We start from the raw sequence: 21,652 nt of genomic DNA on the forward strand, positions 1-21,652 counted from the left end.
CCGCTCTGAATTTAATATTCATTTATCTAATGGAATTCAAGCATTATCATTAAAAAAAATAATAGGCATGACATGTTAAACCACTGTTTATTGCGTTACAAAAAGATCTCTCTCAAATGTTTGATCTGATATTTACAACAAAACATTTCAGCATCCTCTCTGTGGACACTGTCAGGAAAGTCTCTTTTCTCCAACTCTTAAAAAAAAATAAAAAAATAAGACTTGTTGGCCTACTTGATGTTTGTGATGTACAAAATGTCTATTTACTCATAGTCCACTATTCAAAAGGTATACGTTTCCAATGTAACATATAGGCACAATAAAAGTGAACAAAAGTTTAAAGTAGCACTTTCACTTAGAAACGTAGTCTAACAGCAGGACGTCGAAGTAGAAATAGCACCACACCACAAATAGCGTTCTAAGGTACAGCCGCTTTTTCTGCTGAACCACCACAAAGAAAGACATCATCAGTTGAGCCTCATTAGTTGAATACCTATCGCAACAATCTGCTAAACAGGTCCTTGGCCCACAGCCCAGGAAGTCCTCAAAATGGAGATTGGATGAATGGGCAAATCGTTTTAGTCAACAACATGCCATCAAAGTAGCACAGAAAAAAACTAATTTTAAGAATAACTGTATAAATCAATTGCCTGTGTGTGTCGTTTTCTGAGTTTACTTGTTGACTACAATGAAGGTATCTTTAACTTATGATGCCTTCAAGAATAATTACAGATTTTTTTTACAGAAAATATGCTTTGTAATGAAAACATTGGTTTTCACCCTGGGCCAAATGAATTGTTGTGAACCGGGAAATTATTTTATCTTGCTGAGCCACAATTTCCCTGGTCTCTCCCCGTCCCCCTGTGTGTTGAAACAATGAACACTTGAAGCAAAGAGGAAACATCAAAATCGATAAGGGGAATAGTGGCTCTCTGTTTGTGTCTTATTCCTGGCCCCCGGTGAGTTTGTGAAACAGTTCTTCATCTAAAGTCTCATTCTGGTCTTTCGATCGCGTCGAGAGGAAGATGTATCCCCCGATGAACTCATGGACCACCTTGCAGTCACAGCTCACACAGGAGAAGGCTATCGACACGTTCTGGTCAAACTCGATGGCCACCTAGTAACAGAACAACACACAGACACACACACACACACACACACACACACACACACACACACACACACACACACACACACACACATACCACAGACACATACACAGACAGACACACACTGTTTTTAAAGGCCAATTGTGGGCAATGATCCTATGGCAGGCCTACTGGTATACTGCAGATACTGGGATGTGAACCCATAACCTTTCTGTCCTTCCCAGGGGTTGACAATATCCTGCCCCCCTTTGCCGGCTCGTTAATGATCCGAATTCAATAATGCTGCCTCCTTAATGACTAAATAGATAAGAGGTTATTTAAACAATCCCAGACCAGAAAAGTGGTCACCAGGGCAAAAAGCTTAGGATAGTAGTACAATTAAAAAAAGGAGATAATGCACAATAAATAAACCAAGAGTTAAAAAGTACCAAAAAATAGGCCTAGATAATCTATCTACGTACACACATAACATGGTATGAGCTGATGCAGCATTAAACCAATCTTTTGTTCCAGAGGGCGATGAAGACGTAGGACTGGTACCTGTCTGATCTCCCAGTTGACGTTCCACTGCTTCATGTTGGCAAACCGCCAGGTGGTGACGGGCAGGCTGGACGACATGTCGATGCGGATCATCCGGTTATAGGAGATGCCCAGGATCTCATCCTTCTTACTCCCGCGGAATCTAGAGCGCACACAAACACACCCGCGCACACACACACACACACACACACACAGGTACACACACAAACACCCGCGCACGCAGGCACACACACACACACACACAAATAAATAATTGTGGTAGAATTCGTAATACGGTAGTTTTAGACGAAAGAATCAATACCCACTAAAAGGTTGCGTATCAAAGTACAAACAGTTTCCTCGCCAGTCAGAGGTTAAAGTAACCTTCTACAAAATCGATGCCCTGAAAAGTTCCAGCAAAAGTGCTAAGTACTACGCTTATGGCTTACAAGGAGGTATAATAGTAGAAGGTGCACCATACCTAACAATGTAATACTTGATCCCAAACTCTGGCAGCGACTGCCAGGCCTGGATGAAGCGCATCTTGGCCTCCATCAGGGACAGCCGGGCCACGTGCTGGTGAGCCTCCTGTATACGTCCCGTCAGCTGCCGGGGAACACACCCCGGAGAAAAGGTATTTATACAAGGCAGAGGCTCAGGCGGTGGAGCGGGCGTGTGAGTGTCGAGGTGTCCCTTAGTAAGACACCTAACCCTAACCGCTCCCGAAGAGCTGGCTGTCTCCTTACATGGTCGACACCTCCGTCGGGGCGCGAATTTGTGTATTAGTGGGTGATTGTTGGTCAATATTTTGAATAGCCACTGGTCAGAAAAGTGGTCTATAAATGCAGTCAATTTATCATTCACTATACAACAGTGAAGCCACGTACATGGCGCTAATGAGCAGGGAAGGGGTTGGAGCAGGTAAAGGCATCTTACTCGAGGACATTAGGGGAGTCGAATCCTCAACCTTTTCGGTTGGGAGTCAAACTTCATTTAGGGAATGTGAAGCTGACGTCACACCACGTTGAACGCGCCATCTTTAGAGCTTGTGCTTCATACGTCGCACGGCATGGCTGAACTTTACTTTCCCTATACCAACCATACTATTTTATGCTACATGTGATCGACAAATAAAAGTAAATAATAAAAATCCTGACAACTTCCATTTTGGTCTTGTAGGTAAGCTTTAACTGCTAGAATTGAAGAGCTATTTGCATATAATCTTTCATCGGTCAGATGTGAGTGAAATGTACTGTGAGAATATCTGTTTCAAGTTGACTGAATTTAGATTTTAGACAAATCCCGGCTTATTTTGGATCAGGGCATTTCTTCCCTGATTCTCAATGGCTGAGAAACTAACAGAGGGAGGAAGAAAGGGAGGGGACCTTTTATTAGGTTGTTTGCTTTCTAAATCTTGCTTCCCTGCCTTTCTACTCCTAAATCTTACCTACAGCATATTTAATAACTGGAGGGGGGATTTAAAAACCATCTAACCTGCTTAGACTTGTGCTTCTTGGCGTAGCGTGGTGAGACGAAGCACTCTGCGACCATATCCATGGCCTCCACATTGGACGCCGACTGGCCAGGAGAGGGCGCTAGGCTCTTCATCTGCAGGAAGGACTGGATCTTTTTGACCTCTGACCTGTAGGAGCTGTACGCCATGGTTTTCCCCTTGGAGGCCAAAACACACGCAGCTTTCCACTTGGAATACTGTACTTCCTGTGGGGAGGGGGGGACAGCAGAGTTAAATAATTAGGATTCAATTATAATCAAAAGAATTACAGCTTTACAATATATACCACAATTATCTTCAAAAGGCCTTAGTACCATTTATTTGTCAAGAGGAATCATTGGTTCAATGCTACTTCCATTAAAATGATTAAAATGCAGGTCATTAAAGGAACAGGAAGGTGGCTGGGGCATGTTGCTCATGGATACTGTGGATGTTGAGGATGGAAGCCAGATGCTTTCACCTAGTAGCAGAAAGCCCTGGCCACTACGCTATCCTGCAGTGATATCTATTGTCGAACCACAATTACTGGTAAAGATTTCAACGTGTGTTTGGCAGTTTGTTAGTAGGGGGCATGGGGGTCTATTGTATGGGTGTGGGTTGTAGGTTCAAAACAATATGTCCACATTCTTGAGATGCCTGAGCCTTCCTGCTCAATGATGACAATCATCTAAATTGGACAAAGTGCAGTGTGTGTGGTGACGGATGGCTTAACCTGTGCATATTGATTGCTCACTGTTCAACAGGTATGCAGCCTCCCCCAGCCGCAGAGTCCAACCAGTATGTCTCTGAGCAGGGGAGCCTGCCTCAACCAGCCATCATCCACACACACTCCACACATATATAAGCCCAATATCTTTGTTGTTCAGGGCTTGGAGATTGCGTTGTCACATCGCAATGGTCACTGACATTTGGGGGCTGGGAGAATTTAAATGTTAGCTATTATGTTTGTCGTAATGTGTATTCATTGTTTAATCGTTACGGGAAGATATTGTTGTGTTTGGAAATGCCATAGCGTTTCTCACGCGAGGAGAGGTTAAACAATGTTTTGATTCGCTTGGGTTACGGTATATTGAGGATTTTAAGGTACTTCAGAGCCCTCCCCATATGGCAGCATAGCGCCATCAAATACCCCACGATTCATTCTTTACGATGTAAGTTCCAGGGACTCTTACTTACTTCTCAGCAGTGTTATTTTATAGCGTGATATATCATATCATTAAGGTCTATCATTGACTTGACCTACATTGTCACATCGGATGTAAACCTCGTTCATCCCATCAGCCACTGGGAGCAGGAGCTTGATGCCAAACTTCTTGTCCGTCACGTTGACATCAGGGACCACCTCACAACCTGTCACAACAAGAGAGACAGACAGACAGACAGACAGACAGACAGACAGACAGACAGACAGACAGACAGACAGACAGACAGACAGACAGACAGACAGACAGACAGACAGACAGACAGACAGACAGACAGACAGACAGACAGACAGACAGACAGACAGACAGACAGACAGACAGACAGACAGACAGACAGACAGACAGACAGACAGACAGACAGACAGACAGACAGACAGACAGACAGACAGACAGACAGACAGACAGACAGACAGACAGACAGACAGACAGACAGACAGACAGACAGACAGACAGACAGACAGACAGACAGACAGACAGACAGACAGACAGACAGACAGACAGACAGACAGACAGACAGACAGACAGACAGACAGACAGACAGACAGACAGACAGACAGACAGACAGACAGACAGACAGACAGACAGACAGACAGACAGACAGACAGACAGACAGACAGACAGACAGACAGACAGACAGACAGACAGACAGACAGACAGACAGACAGACAGACAGACAGACAGACAGACAGACAGACAGACAGACAGACAGACAGACAGACAGACAGACAGACAGACAGACAGACAGACAGACAGACAGACAGACAGACAGACAGACAGACAGACAGACAGACAGACAGACAGACAGACAGACAGACAGACAGACAGACAGACAGACAGACAGACAGACAGACAGACAGACAGACAGACAGACAGACAGACAGACAGACAGACAGACAGACAGACAGACAGACAGACAGACAGACAGACAGACAGACAGACAGACAGACAGACAGACAGACAGACAGACAGACAGACAGACAGACAGACAGACAGACAGACAGACAGACAGACAGACAGACAGACAGACAGACAGACAGACAGACAGACAGACAGACAGACAGACAGACAGACAGACAGACAGACAGACAGACAGACAGACAGACAGACAGACAGACAGACAGACAGACAGACAGACAGACAGACAGACAGACAGACAGACAGACAGACAGACAGACAGACAGACAGACAGACAGACAGACAGACAGACAGACAGACAGACAGACAGACAGACAGACAGACAGACAGACAGACAGACAGACAGACAGACAGACAGACAGACAGACAGACAGACAGACAGACAGACAGACAGACAGACAGACAGACAGACAGACAGACAGACAGACAGACAGACAGACAGACAGACAGACAGACAGACAGACAGACAGACAGACAGACAGACAGACAGACAGACAGACAGACAGACAGACAGACAGACAGACAGACAGACAGACAGACAGACAGACAGACAGACAGACAGACAGACAGACAGACAGACAGACAGACAGACAGACAGACAGACAGACAGACAGACAGACAGACAGACAGACAGACAGACAGACAGACAGACAGACAGACAGACAGACAGACAGACAGACAGACAGACAGACAGACAGACAGACAGACAGACAGACAGACAGACAGACAGACAGACAGACAGACAGACAGACAGACAGACAGACAGACAGACAGACAGACAGACAGACAGACAGACAGACAGACAGACAGACAGACAGACAGACAGACAGACAGACAGACAGACAGACAGACAGACAGACAGACAGACAGACAGACAGACAGACAGACAGACAGACAGACAGACAGACAGACAGACAGACAGACAGACAGACAGACAGACAGACAGACAGACAGACAGACAGACAGACAGACAGACAGACAGACAGACAGACAGACAGACAGACAGACAGACAGACAGACAGACAGACAGACAGACAGACAGACAGACAGACAGACAGACAGACAGACAGACAGACAGACAGACAGACAGACAGACAGACAGACAGACAGACAGACAGACAGACAGACAGACAGACAGACAGACAGACAGACAGACAGACAGACAGACAGACAGACAGACAGACAGACAGACAGACAGACAGACAGACAGACAGACAGACAGACAGACAGACAGACAGACAGACAGACAGACAGACAGACAGACAGACAGACAGACAGACAGACAGACAGACAGACAGACAGACAGACAGACAGACAGACAGACAGACAGACAGACAGACAGACAGACAGACAGACAGACAGACAGACAGACAGACAGACAGACAGACAGACAGACAGACAGACAGACAGACAGACAGACAGACAGACAGACAGACAGACAGACAGACAGACAGACAGACAGACAGACAGACAGACAGACAGACAGACAGACAGACAGACAGACAGACAGACAGACAGACAGACAGACAGACAGACAGACAGACAGACAGACAGACAGACAGACAGACAGACAGACAGACAGACAGACAGACAGACAGACAGACAGACAGACAGACAGACAGACAGACAGACAGACAGACAGACAGACAGACAGACAGACAGACAGACAGACAGACAGACAGACAGACAGACAGACAGACAGACAGACAGACAGACAGACAGACAGACAGACAGACAGACAGACAGACAGACAGACAGACAGACAGACAGACAGACAGACAGACAGACAGACAGACAGACAGACAGACAGACAGACAGACAGACAGACAGACAGACAGACAGACAGACAGACAGACAGACAGACAGACAGACAGACAGACAGACAGACAGACAGACAGACAGACAGACAGACAGACAGACAGACAGACAGACAGACAGACAGACAGACAGACAGACAGACAGACAGACAGACAGACAGACAGACAGACAGACAGACAGACAGACAGACAGACAGACAGACAGACAGACAGACAGACAGACAGACAGACAGACAGACAGACAGACAGACAGACAGACAGACAGACAGACAGACAGACAGACAGACAGACAGACAGACAGACAGACAGACAGACAGACAGACAGACAGACAGACAGACAGACAGACAGACAGACAGACAGACAGACAGACAGACAGACAGACAGACAGACAGACAGACAGACAGACAGACAGACAGACAGACAGACAGACAGACAGACAGACAGACAGACAGACAGACAGACAGACAGACAGACAGACAGACAGACAGACAGACAGACAGACAGACAGACAGACAGACAGACAGACAGACAGACAGACAGACAGACAGACAGACAGACAGACAGACAGACAGACAGACAGACAGACAGACAGACAGACAGACAGACAGACAGACAGACAGACAGACAGACAGACAGACAGACAGACAGACAGACAGACAGACAGACAGACAGACAGACAGACAGACAGACAGACAGACAGACAGACAGACAGACAGACAGACAGACAGACAGACAGACAGACAGACACAGACAGACAGACACTGTATTTAGTATCCTGTGTGAACCAGGCTGAGGTTAGTTTTCTGAGAGCAATTCTTACTATGTCCACATATATACATAGATACTTCATTGGAATAAAACACTTGGTTTGCAATTCGAGCGAGCAATTTCATGAATTCAATTATCAGCCCCAACAGAAATATATTAAAAAAAAAAGTATGAAGCTGCCGTTTGAGTAACCACATTTGAAGAGTTTAAAAGGAAATTTGATAAATAACATGTGACAGTAAAAAGCAGCCGTTTTCATGGCTATGTGGCAACTCCCATTCCACTTTTCCAACAGATTTTTTCTCAAATGTCAGTTTCGTTGGAATCAGGGAGAGACCCGTTAACGCATATCATAGGGATGAGGGGACGGGGTGACCCTGACCTCTGAGGTGGAGCTGCTCTATGGGTTCCCCCATCGAAGACTCCTTGTTCTTGTAGTAGGAGATGCTGGTGTCCTTGAACACAAACCAGTACTCCTTGTACGGTCGCAGTGACAGTTTCCTCGGCCTGAAACACACAATGAGCAACAATCCAAATATTAATAGAAATATTAGACCGGGGAGTAGAATGGGGAAAGAGTCAAGAGATGGTTACTTTAGACGGTCACCGATTGGCTGCCGTGCATCACCCAAGTGGGTGCTACATATTGGTGGTGGTTAGTGAGGTCCCCCCTTCACTTTAGGCGTCTTTGAGTGTTATTAATTATTATTATTATTCATGTTTAACCTCTGTTTTCCTTTTATTCCTAGTCTGTTTTACATAGTTTTGAATGATGACTATATGCTCTGTAAGGTGACCTTGGGTGTCTTGAAAGGCGCCTCTAAATTAAATGTATTATTATTTATTATTAAGAGTTCTGTTTTTTCAAAGAAGAGTTAACAGTTATCTTATTTTAGAGAGAAGGCACAGAAGAGAAACAACCTTGAGGATTAGAGGAGGTTGTGGAATGCTTCCCCCTGTATGTGAACACAAGCATTTATTCTGGTAGTGACATCACCCAAAAAGAGGAAAAGCTCCCGATATAAGCCAGTAAGTCCCACATAATAAAGCATGTAATGTTTGCCCCTGAGGGCAAGGTGAGAGGGTTTACCTGAACAGCCGCAGGGAATCAGCCAGCTCTGGAATGTCAGTAATGTCTTCCTGGAGGCAGAGAACAACAACTCAGTCGATAGCAGGCGTGGGTTCCCGAGACATCGCAGCACGTCGAAACACGCAGGCCGGCCTTCTTACCGCCTTTCCCGCCCGAAAACAGGTGTAATAGCCCGCTACAAACTCCCCACTGTGTGTGTGTGTGTGTGTGTGTGTGCATATGTGTGTGTGTGTGTGTGTGTGTGTGTGTGTGTGTGTGTGTGTGTGTGTGTGTGTGTGTGTGTGTGTGTGTGTGTGTGTGTGTGTGTGTGTGTCTGTGTGTGTGTGTCTGGAGTGTGTAATTGTCGGCATCCATAAATTGTTCACAACAGGACCAGTGTGTTGTGGTATAGCAAAAAATTACATTTTGAGCGTAGTCATTTTCAAAAATAGACATACTGTCTTGTCAGTTGCATCGGATCATTACGATGTTTTTATGACTTGGCATATAGAATAAGAAGAGACAGATGTTCATCGTCTTACTATTTTTTACAAGGTAATGACAATGTAAAAATATGATATATTAGATGGATCCTCCTTGGTCCAAAGTACCCTCACAGCTGAGTCACCCGGTAATGGAAAAGATTGGGAACCCCTGCTCTAGTGGTTAGGGGACTGTTTCCACGCCATTAGGTTCTGAGCTTGAATCCCAATGCCCACAGTATACTCTAAAGGCGTCCCTGAGCAAGAGCCCTCACTTTATGACTTTAACTTCCACGTTCAAGCTCCCAGCACAGCCAAACACGGATTTCCCCTCATATTTGTAGTCTGACACAAAATATAACGAGTGTCATGTTGTTTACACCATGGCAGAGCACGTAGAGCGCAAATATAACGGGCTGTATCGTTCACTTGCTTTGGAGCCGACTCAAGTATATTTTGGATTCAAAAGCATCAGTGTGGTATATGTTGACCTGGCCTGGAGTCCGAGAGATTGGACTCTGGGGCTGGGTGAGGCTGAACACCAGGTTAAAGGTGATATATTCCACCACCAGGTGTGAGGTTAGGGTAATCCGCCTCTTCTCAAAACAGCTTGGAACGGCCAATCACACTCACACCTGACGGTACACTACGTCACCTTTAGAGCAGCCATCCTCGCACACACTCAGGGAGATCTCCAGCATGGCAACACGGACACCCAGCTCACATATGAGTCAATCGACGTCAACATAAACCATTTTTTTTCACACATCACCCTCCTGTGTCCAGTGAAAAGTCACCTCGGTGGAGTGTGACGGCCAAATCCGGTGGAGTGAATCCCGGGCCGTCAGCCACTATTACCTGGCGTCCGTCGCAGACGCGGCCGTCTGCTTTGGGCTCGGGTCACGTCGGATAGGAGTGTGTGTGTGTGCTCGCGGCGTCGTGAGCGCGGCACTCACCAGGAGGCGGTCCGTGTTCCCGCCTTCCAGCGTCACCTCCAGGTTGGACAGGGCGGCCTCCACCTCGTCGATCTCCGGCTCGTTGGAGAAGTCCAGCGGTTCGCTTGACGTCGTCAGCTTACAGATGTGGTACTGGGAGGACATTTTGTCACCGAGGAAAGAAACGAGCCACCAACAACACTGAAGGTTTAATAATGGTCGTTTTGGTCAAACGACCAATTAAAAAAAAAAGGCAACTAATGATTTATATCATTAGTTGCCTTTTTTTTAGGGGCCTTTATGAGGTGTTTAATGATAGCACACGTATATCAGTCCCATCTAATGGGTGCAAGTAAAGAAAACGGCAAATTCAGCACATTGTGAAGTGCTTGTTTCACCTTAACTGATGGTTGAAAGGGCTAAGCGCTAAACATTGAGAAGGCTGCAGCTAATCATTTGTCCTCATTATAACCAAAAGCTCTTCTCTCTTGTAGCAAACGTTTTTCGTAAGGAACTCCCATTACAACCCATCTCTTTCTCTCTCACCCTCTTTGTATTTCTCGCTGTCCCTGGATCTGCAAGTTTCCCACTATCTGTGTGTGTGTGTGTGTGTGTGTGTGTGTGTGTGTGTGTGTGTGTGTGTGTGTGTGTGTGTGTGTGTGTGTGCGTGTGCGTGTGTGTGTGTGTCCCTCCTTCTTTCTCGTTCTCTCCCTTTCTGTCTGTAAATACTTAAATATTAATAACTTGGGATGTCAAAGATGTAGGCAATGCCAAACTATAATACACTACATGCTAGAATAAGAACTCTCTCGCTCTCTCTCGCTCCACCCTGTCCCCAATGTCCTAGCATGTCTCTCTCTATGGATTTAGACATCAAACCGGTTTCACCAGGATGGATAATAATCAAGGCCTGAAGACACACTTTTATAGCTCATTCATTACGTCTCATTTTGGAACCGAAGAGAAGCGCTCATCCTACTAACACTTCCAATTTTCTATATTTAAAGTTTTCACTAGCAATTATATGGATAACAGACTAGAAAGAACAATTTGAACTTGTTTTGAGTTCAAATTGACTCACGGCCGTGACTGACTATAAGTTGTATGTTTGACTTAAACTCTACATTCCTATTTATATCTCATATATAAACAATATACAGCGGACACGTATCCCTAGCTCTTTTCTGAACGCGTTGCCTTTATGTTGGGTGACGGCGTGTCCTATTGGACCAGCAAGGACATGTCTCTGGGGGCTTGGTGTTCATGGGTTTGAGTTTCACCTGGAGCGAAGCGAACATGAGCATTTCCTCGTCGGTGCAGTCGATCTCCTCCAGCAGAATGCACCAGCGGGCCTGCTCATACAGCTGGGTGATCCTCACCGCATCATACTGACACACACATGCACGTGTGGAACACACATGCACAAACACACACGTTAGTGACACGCATGAACGAACATCAAAGTTAGTACAACACATCAAAAGGTAAAAGGCAGCAAACCGCCGGGCTGGCTATGAGCGCTAAAGCAAAATCACACACACACACACACACACACACACACACACACACACACACACACACACACACACACACACACACACACACACACACACACACACACACACACACACACACACACACACACACACACACACACTGACTGTGTGAGAGGTCATTACCTTGGGATTGAGGTCGAAGAAGACGTGGTATTTGAAACGTAACAACAGCTTATCGTCTTCCTGGATGCCTTGCTCCATTAAGGAGCGGGAGGAGTCCAGCCACCTGTCAATCAAAAACATCATCACCTCAGATGCGCAGGGAATTAGGCAAACGCTTAATTCACTCCCACTCATTACTACTGCAATAATCGTCATTTAGCAGACACCAGGTCATTAAGGAGGAGACAGAGGGGTTGGGACATCTTGCTGAAGAACGCCTACTTAGGTTATTAACATGGTTGACTGGACCCAGTGGCTCTCTGGGGGTTCTTGATGAGTGGTAGCCTCTATGGGTGGTTTTGGTTACTGACCCTGCGTTGATGGTCGTTTTGTCCTCCAGTGACAGGGGCTGGTACATTTTGGCCAGATCTGCAGGCGGGAGATTAGGCTGGCTGGCGGTGAAGGGGTTGTCCCCAAACCAAAGGCTGGTGGCGGTTAGGGGCATGCCGTTCTCTGGGTCATAGGTCGCCACCATGGTCTTGCTGTGGGCGGGGCTTCCTGAAGCACAGCAAAACAGTGTGAGCGGTTGCATGAAAATAATTGAGAAAGGAATTCACGGAATGTAATGATTTAGTAAGTGCACAGAGATGCTCTGGCAATGCACAGAAACATTGATAATAATAATAATAATAATAATAGATTCAATTTATATAGCGCTTTTCACGTACTCAAAGCGCTTTACATAGGGGCACAAAAATAGATAAACGTTGATGTGGCTAGAGATAGTGAGTGATCTAGGGGTAGGCAGAGGAGAAGAGATGAGTCTTGAGGCGGGACTGGAAGATGGTGAGGGACTCAGAGTCACGAATATGTTGGGGGAGGGAGTTCCAGAGCCTGGGAGATGTCCTGGAGAATGCTCTGTCACCTAGGCTGTGGAGTTTTGATGTGTCAGCGTGTTTTAGCATTCACATACTAAAGTTTAAAGTGGCCGTTTAACAGCACAAAACACAACTCACAAACTCACAGATATACCAATAGACTTAGAGGATGAACGCATCTTGAGTTTTTGCCCCTGATGGATGATGGATGGATAGTGAATGGATAGTGGATGGACGGGGGTTGAATGTCAGACAGATGGATGCTCCGGATCAGTTTGTGAGTCGTACCTGACGCTACTGTATTTAAATTGAGGTCATCCATGTCCAAGACCTCATCCAAGAAGGCATTCTTCTCCTTCTTCTTCTTCTTCTTGCAGTCCTCGGCGTGTTTGAGTAGCGACACTTCCTCAGGTCTTCTGATGTCTGCGAGGAGGCAAACATGAGAGATGAAGCCAAGGAAGGACGCCATAACAAAGTCTGCTTCAAATCCTCTTGATGGCGAACACAGCAGAACGTCCAATCTGTCCTACGGTTTCTCTGTTGTTTGTGCGCTCCTTTCCAGTACACAAGGACTGATTGAAAACCAATAAGAATCAGAATACATAATGGTCATTCATCACTCCATCATGACGAAATTACGTCAAACACAAAGGGGCTCATGCAATAACTCATTCATTAACAATTCATTCCAACATCTGCATGTAGGAGTTATTGATCTTGCTTAAGGATGCCTGCAAGGCTTAGTCATGGTCGCAGCGACTCGGGTTCGATTTCTGACCTCGGTCCTAAGCTGCTTATGCTATCTCTCCCATACCTTCCTGTCTATCTACCTCTATCATTAAAAAGCATAAAAATACCAAAAATAAATCTTTAAAACAATGGATGCCTATTTATATCGACTGTTTACATTGATATTCTGAACCATTAACCTTGGGAGTCAAACATCGCTCGCCACTCACTACGCTCAACTATGAACCATGGCTACATGGAAAGAAAACCACAGAGTGACTCACTGAGTACGCGGCAGATCTCGGCCACCGCCTTGAACACCACATTGGAGTAGCTGACCGTCATCTTGACGGTCTTCATGTTGGGCAGCTGCAGGAGCAGAGGCTTGTGCTGCGGCGTGTAGCACAGGTCCGCGTCCGACTGTGAGGGAAGCAGCCCATAGCTTTAGCCTTGACTTTCTTAATAAATGTCTATACAGTAATATAAATGTCTGTCCAATATCAATCAATGCGTACATTTTTTAATGGATGTTTGTATGAATCGTTGGCGTTCGCTAATGCTTATTATCAGGTTTATTATTTGCACGATTTTAAAGCATCGTGTTTGTTTGTTTGTTTGTTTGTGAGATCAGTCAAGACCGTGTTATTACAGTGTGTTTCTCTGATCTGCCAATAAGAAGCCACCATTCAGATTTGAATGGAAAGTGCACAGGAACAACCCAAAGAACCAAGTCCCGCGGTACCTGAATGCCGTACTTGTCCAGGGTCCAGTGGGTCTTCAGGACCCACATGTTCCTCTGACCCCACCACAGGGCGTGGTCCGACCAGTCCTGTTGCGTCTCTGGGAAATGGATTTCAATGGTGTCAACAATGACTAACCACCACTGGCGGACTACAGTGTTTGCAGTTAATGGGTATCCTTTAACAAACAAAAAAACCAACAAACAAACATACTTGGTCCGACTAAAGTCTTCCTAAGTGAACGGACTTCCAAAACAAGAAGAAACCTTTTCAAGTATTCCATATTTATAGTCACAGTATTACGAATTGAACTGTTAAGAAAAAACCAAACCCAAACAAGACTCATTCATATTCACAATCATCATATAACAACAACAATTGTGCCCGTTGCCATGTGTCCAGACAGCCGACCGACACAACAGTAAAAAGAAAAAAGGAACAAGGTGTGGCTGTATGACTGGGAATGAGTGTGTGCTTGCGTCATGTTATCATTCTCCCGAATTTCGTAGACGGCGCAAATATAACCCCGGCGATGACGGGTCACTGAGTCACCCCCTGGAAGCACCCCACTCGAGCGACACAACCATTACCTCCCAGTGACTCAGAGGAAGAGCCTTTTTACAGCGAGCTCACCGTTATTTGGCTAAAGGCGGTCTTGGGACTGTTTGGTGGTTAGGTGTCTGGGAGCAGGGAAAGGGTGACCTTCGCACCCCGGGGAGTGATTGGCGGTGTATGAGTGTTACTGGAGAACAATAAATGCTCCAGCGTTGTGTGAACGTTGGGATAAACAAAGGTGTGGTGTTTTGTGTGTGCGCTGGGGGTCAATGTGTCGGCAGGTGGATTGATACCGCGGCCCTGGGATCGAGCATGCGTTTGTTTTTTTCTGTTATTTCTTTTTAGGAGACACTTTCATCCAAGGGGAAATTTCGGACACGTGTCATTAAGGGTTGTCTGATCCAGCTTGCCGAATGTAGGGCACTTTCTCACACACACACACTCACACTGACTCCGACCTCAAACATCCATGCACTCGCAAAAAATACACACACAGACACTCACATATGCATGCACACCCGATAAACACACACACACACACACACACACACACACACACACACACACACACACACACACACACACACACACACACACACACACACACACACACACACACACACACTCAAAAGCAAACAACCCAAACATAGAAACACAAATTGCACACACAAAAACCCACACAAACGCACACATAACACTCACTGATCTTCTCCACCAGTTTGAGCATGAGGCCGCCCACGTGGAGGTCGCCCTTGATGCGCAGCTTGAACCTCATGGACTCCTCGCCTTCCTTCTGGTCCACCTTCACCGCCAGCTCCCAGGACGTGTTGCCATACTCAGCCGCTGTGACCATGACTGCCGGCCTGCTCACAATGGGGAAGGGGCGGGGGGAACGGAACAGAGTGTGAGACAGGAACGTTTTGGGACCTTCAAGGCTCTCGAGTTAGAAGTCTCCATCCAAGAGCTGCCGGAAGTCGATGTCTACGCCGGTGGTGGCATTATTATTTATTTAGTCTAAATGTATGCATTATATAATATAATATTAAATTGATTTACCTCATTTAATTCCATTAGATTGATTTTATTCATAGGTGTACATGCATTGTAGGTGTTGTAGTAGGTATTGTTATCATACATTTCTGTTCTCACTGTTGTGTTGTTCCTCGCCGGTGAATCACCTTCTGTGATTTCCGTTTCAGGATTAATAAAGCGTTATCTAATCTCTCCTGAAATGAGTTTTGGCAACAGTTCAGTGACATCCGGTGCTTTTGATAACTTTATGAGGAAGCTTGGAGTTCCTTTCATGGTTGCTACGACGGCGGGGGTCTCAGTTAACGTAGACGAGAGGCCAAATTTGAAGGCTCAAGACTAACGCATGAATCAGCCTCTGGTTTCACAAATCATGATCGCAAAAGCACCACCACCAAACACCCATGGAGCAGCTTTCACAGAGACGGGAAAAGACACTCGGGCTCAAGGGGCTGAGGGAAGGAAAGCTTAGACATTTTGTGGGCGTCATGTTCACGATCATACACCCTCCTCTCTCTCTCTCTCTCTCTCTCTCTCTCTCTCTCTCTCTCTCTCTCTCTCTCTTATTTAGTCAGTCAGCCTCTCTCTCTAACTCTCTCAGCCTCTCTATCTCTCTGACTCCCTCTCTATCCCACTTTCCCTCTTCCCCCTCTCTATCCCTCTTCCACCTCTCTCTCTCTCTCTCTCTCTCTCTCTCTCTCTCTCTCTCTCTCTCTCTCTCTCTCTCTCTCTCTCTCTCTCTCTCTCTCTCTCTCTCTCTCTCTCTCTCTCTCTCTCTCTCTCTCTCTCTCCCATGATGAATAAATGATCGGTGATCAGACAGAGACTGACAGATGCTTGTAATATGAAGGGCCGTAGGGGGGGACAGATGCAGAAACACCAGGCGGACCCGGGGTTAAAACACAGCCGTACTGCCCTGGGGGCTTCTGCTCTGAACAGCATTCATCACAGTGAGAGACACCCCCTCGACAGCTCTGAGTGTGAGCTTGTGTGTGTGTGTGTGTGTGTGTGTGTGAGGATAGAAGATAATAAAGAGGGAAGGAGAGAAGAGAGGAGAAGGGAAGAAAGAGAAGATGAGAGAAAATAAGAGATGGGGAAGAAAGAGAGAACAGAGGAGAGGAGAAACGAAGAGAGAGGCAGAAAGAGAGAAAAGAGGAGAAGAGAAAGATAGTGGAGCCGAGGAACAAGAGAGGAGGAGAGAAACGGAGAGATGGGAAGAAACAGAGAAGAGGAGAGAGAATACACACAGGGAGGAGAATGAAGGGTAGCAGGAAGGGGGAAGAACGGCAGCAGAACAACAGACAGCGCCGGCTTCGGTTGAGGAATGTCTGGCGAGTAGGAACACGTATCTGATCAGGAGAGACCATGCAAAGTACCCGCCAGCCCACCCACACCCACACACACACACACACACACACACACACACACACACACACACACACACACACACACACACACACACACACACACACAAACACACTTGTTTATGACACAAATATAACACAGACACACACACACACACACATACACGCACACACACACACACACACACACACACACACACACACACACACACACACACACACACACACACACACACACACACACAGACACACCACACACGTTTTCAGTGTGCGCTGAACAGGCCTATTCCATAGCTGGAGGCTATCAATTCTGCAGGTATACCTGTCGCGTTCCTCTAGAGATGTCCAGCGGTTGTAACTATTGAACCGAGTAGCCACAGGGCAGGATTAATGACCACAAGCTGTCTGGCCCGAGTTCTGTTTTGACTCATAGCAGAGTCAAAACAGTAGCAGAGTCATAAAGTAGACTGAGCTTAGTTGCAACACTGTTTACTGGGCGAGGCTCTGACGGCATGTGGTGAGAAATCTCTAACAAGAAGCCTAAAGTAGCTTATATTTGTATAGGGGGGAAAAACACTGCTTGAACTAAAATAATCTGCTTTAGGAGACAGCATTGCAGTCAAAAACAACAAATCACGGATAACTTGTACAATCATCAATAACAGTTACACGTATTCACGTCCGTTAGGCCTACTGTTACACTTAAGATTCACTGATCTTCTGGTTGAAACTTTAATGTGTTACTGAACGCTTTATTAACCTAACAAAGTTGGTTTCACATGAAGACACAAACTACACTGGATAGACTTGGCCTGTGTCATGATTGGATTTAATGTGACATTTCATTCAACAATGTAGCACTCTGTTGTTTTTTCTTCTTCAAACTGGCCAAGAGCCATATTCATTGTTATGATTTTTAAACTAAAAGAAACAAAACGTACCTCTTAATTGAGTCAAGGTAAATCGATCGTTGACCGTTTCGCGGGGGTGAAAAAAATATTCCTGTCCAGTGGAGTGGAGAAAAAAACGAGTGTACTTCTGCGGTGGGAGAGCCCGCCCCCCTTTCAGGCAGGTGAAGGAAGTGGGCTCTCAATCCCCACCTTCTTTTTATGACTGACCAGGATATGATGCAGCTAGTCCAGGAATTTCAGAGAGAGAGAGAGAGAGAGAGAGAGAGAGAGAGAGAGAGAGAGAGAGAGAGAGAGAGAGAGAGAGAGAGAGAGAGAGAGAGAGAGAGAGAGAGAGAGAGAGAGAGAGAGAGAGAGAGAGAGAGAGAGGAGAGAGAGAGAGAGAGAGAGAGAGAGAGAGAGAGAGAGAGAGAGAGAGAGAGAGCAATTATAGAGCGTATAGGTAAAAATTACGTTATACAGAGAGAGATGTATTAAATTAGAAGAGAGAAAGATAGATAGAAAGAGAGACCGGGAAAATAGAGAGAGAGAGAGAGAGAGAGAGAGAGAGAGAGAGAGAGAGAGAGAGAGAGAGAGAGAGAGAGAGACTGGTTGTCATTACTCTAGGCTAATGCTAAACATGCGTTATTGAGAAACACAACAATTTGATATATGTGCCAAATAGGCGTACAATTGATATTATGGCTATTGTGGTATTGTAGACTAACTATAAAGTATTTGTCGATCAGAACTAACAAAGAAATATGTTGATTGAGACCTAACCATAACTAAATAAGATTTCATTTGAGATGGAATCTTTAAGAGTCAGAATTAATCATATGATTTTCTGAAAGAACTTGGACTGGTGATGGAGTTTCCGGTTTTTACAGAAAGTCGTAATAAGTAAGGCTCAACCTATTCATTGACATCAAAAAATAAAAAACACTCACTCGTCGTCCACCGTTAATCATCTTAATGCTTGGCCTTGGGGAAGAATCTGCGGCCTAATGTGCATTGGCGATTTGTCTGGCGATACTAATGAACGCATAAATAAATAGCCTACATCCATTGGGATTTTCTCTTTCCATGATTTAGTTCGAATAATTACTTTATATTAAAGTGATTACTTATTAAAGTGTGTGCTGCCTAGCAGGTGTTTAATGTTATGTTATGTGTATCAAATGCAAGCCAATTAAATAATTTTTAGAGACGAATTTACAACAAATGTATTAGCCTATTTAGCCTATCTCGTAATAAGCCATAATTAGCAGTCATTTTGAAGAATATATTTCGTTAATTAAGTAAACAAGGTCCCACGCCCCCTCGTTCTGCCACACGGTGGCGCCACTAGTCTATAATAAAGCTTCACTTGAAGAGTGGAAAAAGAAGGACGCTGCTTGGACCGCCGCTATATTTCACAGCAGTGGGATTTTCAGTGAGGAGATTATTATTTGTTTACCGGCGTTGCTATGGGTGACCTAAATTATTATAAGCAACTGAAAACGATGCCGGTTTGAAACTAAAACTGTGATCTGAAAAAGTATAAATGCTATCAAAATTCCGTTTCCATAGAATTGAAGATACAAGTGTGTAGATTTGCTTAATGTTTGAACGATGGTAAACGGTTGAAAAAGGAATGAGTTACGATGTCTAGAAGTAGGTGTATCAGAATGGGCTGACGTCTTCAATGAAAACAGCTGAAAACGATGAAACTAAAACTGTGATTCTGAAGAAATTTTAAATGATATTGAAATTCTGTTTCGATATTATTGAAGATACAAATGTGTAGATTTGTTAAATGGTTTGCACGAAGATAAACGGTTGAAAATTGATTTAGTTATGTGTTACTTCTACAGTTGAAGTACGACTGATGATTTGAATCATCGACTTTCAGTGGGTTTTTCGGTTTATTTTTTTCTCACCCCCCCCCCTGAAGTACTCTGGCGCCCCCCAGGGGGGGCGCGCCCCACAGTTTGAAAACCACTGGTATAGGCTATATAATGACACTCTGACTGAGAAGCAGTCTTATAGTTGTTGTTTCTCTTTTTTCAGTTAGGCTATAGGCCTATATCATGCTTTTTGTGCCCCCCTCCCCCTGCCTGGATTATAATTGCACATCTTTGTATTATCCACTGGCAGTCAGTTATGCCTTGGTGTATTGCAAACCAAAATGAAAGGGCTTGTCAAAGTACGCTTAATAAAGTAATTATGAACCTATTGCTAACACTGGCCACTTTGACGCATTTCAGAACAAACCTCAAATACTTATTTGCATTTTGTGCATAACATTAGCATGCTTCACTTTATTATTTAGCAGTAAGCCATCGCAACAATCCATCCCTGGCCCCCGAGACGGTTCAAATGTGAGTGTGCAAAGTTCCCTGCACTGCTTTGTGTCGCTTCCTAAATAGTGGCTTTGTTTTTTCATGCTACTCCATATCACCGCATACTTATTCTCGATAACTGTAGGCCCTACCCGCTATTTACCAAGATCGTGCCAGACGAAAAAGAAAAAAAATCCCCATCCAGACGGCCCATCCAAATGTGGAGGACCAATTGAAGAGCAGCCTCTCTTGGACGCGGTAGCGGGATAGAAGCCCTGAACACACATGGGCTCCGGCCCAAGACACTGCTTTAAGGACAGTCTGTTTTTACCACCTCGCCCTTCGCCGGCCACGCCAAAACCGTCGAAGAAAAGTAAACATGCGCATGAGGACTTTGACAATCTTTATTTACAACTACGTGTAAATCGATGACAGATGAGGGCCCTTTTTTGTTTTTTTGGCGGGGGCCGCCTGCAGGAAACATAATTCCGTGACGAGAAAAGAGCAAACAAACAAATTAAATAAATAGGGGCAGCTGTGTCACACAACCGTGTCTTCTGTGGACGGTACAACATGGAAATAACATCTCTGTGTCGGGGGGTCAGGACAGGAGTGGACACTCACCCTATTTCATCCCGACAGCTGTGGTCAGGCCGGACATTGCCCAGTATGGGCCCATAACCACGAAGCCTACCTCTGGTCTCTACGTCGGCCTGTAACTATTATACAGAACATCTCGGAGAGATACTCCACTTGACAATTTGGTCCTTAAAGTTGCAATCTCGAAATGAATGTTTCGTCCTCTGTTGCGGTGCTTATTGCGTATAAGAATACGCCGCAACACAGGCATGAGAGCTGACAACCAAGTCTTTTAGTGGTATAGCTCCGCCATACCCTCTCAGCCCGAAAGACCGCTGCTTGGTGATGGAAAATGTGCCACTCGAGCGACTCCGTTTGGGGTTTGAATGCATGGCGTCTATCGCCATCGACACCCAGTTTGTAACATTCGTAGTAGTGTAAATGCAAGGGGTTTCGCCAGTGGGCCATAGGCTCAATTTCCATTGTGTTTCCTTCTGATGGATAGTGGCATTTATTGAAGTGGAAATCTTTAAGCAACACTTTAAGCAGATGACAAGCGACAAAGTGAGAGAAGAGAGA

The 21,652-nt window shown here is 45.4% G+C and overlaps 1 protein-coding gene across 2 annotated transcripts; it reads right to left on the reverse strand.

The window, feature by feature from the left end:
* Positions 1-71: 71 nt before the first annotated feature.
* On the reverse strand, positions 72-18,381 carry fermt1 (FERM domain containing kindlin 1). Of its 2 annotated transcripts, none has more exons than XM_060041486.1 (16): positions 18,225-18,381; positions 15,593-15,753; positions 14,338-14,435; positions 13,880-14,015; positions 13,155-13,289; positions 12,360-12,546; positions 12,010-12,112; positions 11,611-11,718; positions 10,352-10,483; positions 8,935-8,984; positions 8,227-8,351; positions 4,385-4,491; positions 3,123-3,347; positions 2,110-2,234; positions 1,650-1,791; positions 72-1,117 (listed from the first exon to the last, which is right to left on the reverse strand). In XM_060041486.1, exons 2-16 carry the CDS (start codon positions 15,741-15,743, stop codon positions 944-946), a joined length of 1,998 nt encoding a protein of 665 aa, XP_059897469.1. In that variant the 5' UTR covers positions 15,744-15,753; positions 18,225-18,381; the 3' UTR covers positions 72-943. The 2 variants fall into 2 exon arrangements, with proteins under 2 accessions (XP_059897469.1, XP_059897470.1); XM_060041487.1 differs by lacking the exon at positions 18,225-18,381 and adding an exon at positions 17,606-18,185.
* Positions 18,382-21,652: the final 3,271 nt, after the last annotated feature.

The sequence above is a fragment of the Gadus macrocephalus genome, chromosome 21 (assembly GCF_031168955.1).
Source record: "Gadus macrocephalus chromosome 21, ASM3116895v1".
NCBI classification, from domain to species: Eukaryota; Metazoa; Chordata; class Actinopteri; order Gadiformes; family Gadidae; genus Gadus; species Gadus macrocephalus.